General features: G+C 45.6%; 1 protein-coding gene across 3 annotated transcripts in view; it reads right to left on the reverse strand.

The window, feature by feature from the left end:
- Positions 1-1,905, reverse strand: part of HIBCH (3-hydroxyisobutyryl-CoA hydrolase) — a 62,820-nt gene extending 60,915 nt beyond the window's left edge. The window contains exon 1 of one of the 3 annotated variants that reach the window (XM_028750450.2): positions 1,856-1,905. In XM_028750450.2, the coding sequence (XP_028606283.2) occupies positions 1,856-1,890 (35 nt within the window). In that variant the 5' untranslated portion in view covers positions 1,891-1,905. Of the gene's footprint in view, positions 1-328; positions 361-571; positions 731-1,855 lie in introns of those variants that run through there. The other 2 variants (XM_028750446.2, XM_028750456.2) reach the window with 2 other exon arrangements.
- Between the last annotated feature and the right edge of the window lie 4,895 nt (positions 1,906-6,800).

Genomic DNA, 6,800 nt, shown 5'->3' on the forward strand with positions numbered 1-6,800 from the left:
GGTTTAGTCATGCTGGCCACATGACCCGGAAAGCTGTCTGTGGACAAACGCCGGCTCCCTTGGCCTGAAAGCAGAGATCAGTGCCACACCCCATAGTCGCCTTGGGCTGGACTTAACCGTCCAGGGGTCCTTTACCTTTTATATTATTATTATTATTATTATTATTATTATTATTATTATTATTATTATTATTATTATTATTATTATTTATTCAATCTGTATACTTCCCTTCATCCTAAGATCTCAGGGCGGTTCATGGAATAAAACAACAAAAATGCGTAGTAAAAAGAAAGTACAAAAACAAAAGAAATAATACACACACACACACCCTTCCCTCAAACACATTTAGCAGGACTGCTAGTAATCCAATGGCCTGGTTGAAGTTTATAGCGTCAGCCAGGACGGTAATAATAAAAGTGTTCAGCGAAAGCTACGCGGCGCAGGCCCCGCTACTCGGGAGTAAGCTCCCACTGCGTTCAAGGCTACTCCTGAGGAAAGGTAGGCGGAGCTGCGCTTCTCGACGCCGCTCTCGGCCCTCGCCCCACTCGCAGGGCCGCCGGCCTCGTCTAACCTGGGAAGCCTCCGCCTCAACACCGGAGCCACAGCCGGCAGCCCCATCCTGCCACCGGCGCTCTCTCGCCCACTAACGCACGGCTTCGACGGGTATGAGGAGAGGAGGCCGGCAGGGCGCGAGGTGATGACATCACGTGGCTGCGCCGCTATGCACGCGCGCGCAGCTGACTCTTAGCGCGTCAACGGTTTGGGAAACTTTTCAGAGCACAGAGTTCGCGCGGCCTAGAGAGGCCGGGGAGTGGAAAGGAAGCAAGAGATCAAGTAAAAGGAAAGAGCCGCATCGCATAGCCCGGACGCGGCGTTTCCGAGTTCCCTTTGGCAACACAATCCTGACCGTGAGAGCTGCCCATAAGTATCAATGGGGGGAACCTTATGACGTAGCTGCGACTGGACAGCGGCAATGGGTCTTATTTTGCGCGATTTTTAATTTTTTTTAAGCCTTTAAATATTTTTGCAAGGGAGTTATGGCCGTGACTGCAGGAACGGTTTACGACAACCCTGCCGTGTAGTCCCTTTTTAATACACTACAACCAAGTCCCATTGAACCCAGATGCGCTTAATAAGATTGCACGGGAAGCTGCACACAACAACGACCCTTCAGTGTAGCCCAGTGCTCTTGCCTCCACGTTGCTGTGGACAGGCAGAGGCTCACGGCCGCCCTGCAATGGAGCCCACTGCTCACACTGCAGGTGGGATAGAGGTTTCTTTGCGTTTCCAGCCAACCCCCCCCCCCCCAAAAAAAAACCCACCCCACTCTCATTAGATTGCAGCAAAGGTTGATCTATTGCCCATTCTTTAGTTGCCATTCCTGCATTGCAGGGGGTTGGACTAAATGGCCCTTGGGCAGGGGTAGGCAAACTATGGTCCGCGGGCCAGATCAGGCTCAATCGCCTTCTCAATCCGGCCCCCAGACAGTCCGGGAATCAGCATGTTTTTACATGAGTAGAATGTGTCTTTTTATTTAAAATGCATCTCTGGGTTATTTGTGGGGCCTGCCTGGTGTTTTTACATGAGTAGAATGTGTGCTTTTATTTAAGATGCATCTCTGAGTTATTTGTGGGGCATAGGAATTCATTCATATTTTCCCCCAAAATATAGTCCGGCCCCCCCCCCCACATGGTCTGAGGCACGGTGGACCGGCCCCCTGCTGAAAAAGTTTGCTGACCCCTGCCCTTGGGGATCCCTTCTGACTCCATGATTCTTCCCCACCCTAATCCGCAGTAATTCAGATGCACGCAGAAGTGTTATCCCAGAAACCGGAAAGTGGAATACAATGCCTTACTTGTTGGGGAAGCGAGTAGAAACATTTTTCTCCATCACCTGCTTTCCCTTTCTCTATGACGTGGGAGGCCTCCTTGTTTCTTGGCATTAACGCCACCTGGAGGCCTCTCTGATAAACGACTGTCTCCCTTCTCCCCCCTGATTCCCATCTCCACCTCCCAGGACTCTCTGCCTTCCTGCACCGCACCAGCCTCCAGAATTATAGAGTTGGAAGAGATGACAAGGGTCATCTAAGTCCAACCTTCTCAACAATGCAGTCCCCCATCCAGTTTGAAACCAGACCAGACCCTGCTTAGCTTTGCAAATGTGCTAGCGGTTTTCTTTGGGGGTGGGAGTTGGGGTTTATAAACTAGAATAATGTTACACAAATAAGTATACCAAGTTTCTCGTGTCATTTGTATATCACAAAAATAGCATAATGAATGTGTAGTAGTATCTACAACATATGGTTCATTATTAGTGGTCAATGTATAAGTTGTTATTATTACAGTGGTACCTTGGGTTAAGAACTTAATTCGTTCTGGAGGTCCGTTCTTAACCTGAAACTGTTCTTAACCTGAGGTTCCATTTTAGCTAATGGGGTCTCCCGCACCGCCACCGTGCGATTTCTGTTCTCAACCTGAAGCAAAGTTCTTAACCCAAGGTACTATTTCTGGGTTAGCGGAGTCTGTAACCTGAAGCGTCTGTAACCCGAGGTACCACTGTAATTTCATTTCTATACCGCTTTACATTTTTTAGAAAAATCTCAAAGTGGCTTACAGAATATTAAAACATCAATAACACAAGTCAAATACAGAGTATACAATTAACAGAAAACTAAAATATTATCTTAACAGATTTCAAAATAAAACATTACAAAGGAGGTCAACTACAAAAGGTGGTTATTGGTTCATGAATTGGTTTAAACCATTAGGAAGAAAAGAGGGGGGAAGACGGGTGGGGGTGATAAGTTGGGTGGGGTCGGGTGGTTATGCTTCTATTATTCTACTTAGTGAATGTGTGGGGTTTCCTGTCAGTGTTACTTGTATGAGTGGTTCAAAAATACACACACACACACACACACACACACACACACACACAAAAACAATTCTCACTACAGCCAACCAAAGACAACCAACCACACCCTAAGCCACCACCAACCTCTCTCACCACCAACGAAATACAACAAGCGAATGTGCTAGCAGTTTTATTGCTGCACCACTCAGCTGTTGCCCCACTGGCAGTGCCCACGGATGGTGTGTGCAACACTTGCATCACACAGTCGTGCCGTGGACAGACTGAAAGGGCTGTCGTCTCCCTCCCCCAGTCCCCTGAAAGCTGTATTTTTTAACTGTAGCATAGCATCAAAAATTCAACAGCAGGTCTTTCCCATCTTGCAATGATGGAGAAAGGTGCACCTGCTGTATTTCTGTTTTGTGTGTATGTGTGCACGAGTGGACACAGTGCTGGAATTTCCGTGGATTAGATAGACACTAATACACTGGAGAACATAAATGCTTTTATTGTATTAATATATATTTTTATGAAGTGCGTACAATGCTGCTGGCTTCTACTGGCCTTTGGCTTGGAGCCAATTTGATTCCCTCCCTCTCTTTCTTTTTTCCCTTCCTTCTCCTCCTGCGTTGTGGCTACATTTTAATATTTTAATGTTGTATTTTAATTTTGTTTTTAAGTTGTAATCATTCAACTTGTTTTTATTATTGCTTGTAAGCTGCTCTGAGCCCGGCCTTGGCTGGGGAGGGCGAGGTATAAATAAAAAAATATTATTATTATTACACAGAGATTAAAAACCATACAGTACATCTGTGTACTATTAATAACTGTTGCTAATGGCTGGCATAGGTTGTATGATACACATGAATAGGGTTTTAAGGGGATTTTCAGCTATTAACCTATATATGGTGGGGATGAGGCAGAGCACCAGAGGAAGCAGCTCCCCGATGAGTGAGATCTTGCAGACCTCTCTCACACAACCCCAGTAAGTGGTGGGGTGGCAGTGGCAGGAGGGGCACATTCCCGTTTCAACTCAGGCAGCAAAATTGGATGTGCCAATCTCTTATCAAAGCAAGGAGTGTAGTTAGCATACCGGCCTGAGATGGAAAAAAAGCACTCCTCTCCACAACACATCATCAGAATCCAGCAGCTCTCTTAAATCACACATCCCCTGAAAACCTATATGTGAAAAAAAGCTAAACTGAAAAGCTTTCAAGTGCTGCATAATAATTCATTCAGAATAGATGACTCCCATATTGCCTTATCAAGAAAAGTACCATCAAATGTCTCATTTGAATTCTATGCCAAAGATGGAAATAAGAAACAGTCCCAACAAAAGAAGTTTGGCAATTAAAACTGATGGAATATGCAGTGATGTTGAAACTTAACAAAAGAATAAGAAATCAAGGTGAGAGACCTTTTTTAACAGACAGTGGGGAAATTATTTAATATATGTAGACAAATTGTAAACAATCAAAAACATTGGCAGGATTGACATAAACACAAGCAGTAAAAAAACCAAAACTTACAGAGAGTAAAAAGATTAAATTCACAAATAGGTTGGAATTGGTTGTGCAGTAAATAAGAAACCGCAAAGGGGAGGGGAGGGGAGGAGAAGAGAAGGTTGGTTTTTGTTTAGATTTAATTTTTGTTGTAGAAACATTGTAAAAAGAAAAATAGGAAAGAGAAATTTTATTTTATTTTTAATAGGGTTGGGCATGCTATACTGGAACGTTCATGATGACACACTTCAATCGTCTGGAGAATCTAGCCCAGCGACTTCATCTAAATGTTAGTTAGCATAAGAGAGATTGAACCCTGCAACACCCTACTAAATAGTTCCTGGGGCTGGACCTGAAAAGTCCTAATGACTCCCTCTGGAACAGGCTGTGAAATCGAAGGACCAAAACACTGCAAGGCAACATCCCATATTACAGCCTCACTTCTACACAGCTGGTCCCATTCCCATAAAATTTTGGTAGCTGTGTGGTTCTGATATTTATTTTACCCATCCGGGGCACAAAATTGCACCTTCCAAATAGTATCTACATGCCGGGAAGAAGAATCAAAATCAGAACCTACATCCTAAACTTCCGCTCGATTAAAACCTCGAGCAGCTGTTATGTCTCGGAAATGCTCACGGCAGACCCCAGATGGCAACCTTGTTCTTCCCTTAAAAACAGAGCTCCTCCATCTGGCTCATTTAGAATCCCTTTGGTAGAATTCAACACAGCCACTGTTAGCTTTCTTTTATCATTCTCAGATCATCAGTTGTACAGCTGAAGCAAAACTCATGTCAGAAAAGGATTCTATTGTTAATGAGTCTCCCATGGGAGCTGGTATAAAGACCCTGAGGCTAGACAATGTACAGTGGTACCTCAGGTTACAAACACTTCGGGTTACAAACTCCGCTAACCTGGAAGTAGTACCTTGGGTTGAGAACTTTGCCCCAGGGTGAGAACAGAAATCGCATGCCAGTGGCACGCCGGCAACAGGAGGCCGCATTAGCAAAAGCACGCCTCAGGTTAAGAACGGTTTCGGATTAAGAACGGACCTCCAGAACAAATTAAGTTCGTAACCCAAGGTACCACTATATTGATAAAGGGGAGACAACTTCCCTCCCCAGCCTTGATCTGGCCTATATGGTCAGCAGAGAATTTTTTTTCTGGGGGTACTCATAGGTAAAAAAAGTTAAAGGACCCCTGTACCGCAACTTCAGTCAAAGACGACTATGGGGTTGCGGTGCTCATCTCGCTTTCAGGCTGAGGGAGCCGGCGTTTGTCTGCAGACAGCTTTCCAGGTCATGTGGCCAGCATGCTTCTGGCGCAACGGGACACCATGACGGAAGCCAGAGCGCATGGAAATGCCATTTACCTTCCCGCCGCAGCGGTACCTATTTATCTACTCGCACTGGCGTGCTTTCGAACTGCTAGGTTGGCAGGAGCTGGGACAGAGCAACAGGAGCTCACCCCGTTGCGGGGATTCGAACCAACGACCTTCCGATCGGCAAGCCCAAGAGGCTCAGGGGTTTAGACCACAGCGCCACCTGCGTCCCCTGGTTCTGAAGGGTACACAGTACCGGTACCATCCCCCCCCCCATGTTAAAAGTGGAGGGCCACAGATTCCCTACCTGTTATAAATAATCCACATTTATATTTAAGGGATGGTCATCTTTGAAGCCATATTAATTAATTTATTGCATTTATATCCCTCCTTTCTTCTCCTTGGAGCTCAAGGTGGGTTACATGGTTCTCCCCCTTCACATTTCATCTCCACAACAACTCTGTGAGGTAGGTTATGCTAAGAATGAGTGACTGACCAGAGGTTACCCCGTGAGCTGCATGGCCCTGGTTGGAGTCCGACACTCTAACCACTCATAGCTACACATAGCTCATAGCTACACATAGTTACGCAATAGTTACACATTTGTGAACAGTGCAGTAAACAACCTTCCTTCCTTTTTAATACTATTTTTTAAAATATATATATTTATTTTTCTTTTCTTTTTACACAACAGAAACAGGAATTGGGAAGAGAGGAAGGAACAAGTGAGGAAGACCAGTGTGGTACAGTGGTTAGAGCGCATTCTCTTTGCCTAATCTACCTCACGGGATTGTTCTGAAGATAAAATGGCGATGGGGAGAACTCTGCAGCAGTGGCGTAGCGTGGGTTGTCAGCACCCGGGGCAAGGCAAGTAATTTGCGCCCCCTAACCCATGGATTTTAGCACTCGAGTCTCTTCCACTAGATTAGTTAGTTCGAGCGCGCCCCCCCCCCGATGTTGTGCCCGGTGCGGCCGGCCCCCCCTGCACCCCCCACGCTACGCCACTGCTCTGCAGCTTTGAGCTCCTCGGAGGAAGAGAGGGATCTAAATGTAATCACGAACAAACCCAACAATGATTCTTTTGATTAAGGGAAGGAATGTACGCAGACATTTATTTATTTTTGCTAATT

The sequence above is a fragment of the Podarcis muralis genome, chromosome 1 (genome assembly GCF_964188315.1).
Source record: "Podarcis muralis chromosome 1, rPodMur119.hap1.1, whole genome shotgun sequence".
NCBI lineage: Eukaryota > Metazoa > Chordata > Lepidosauria > Squamata > Lacertidae > Podarcis > Podarcis muralis.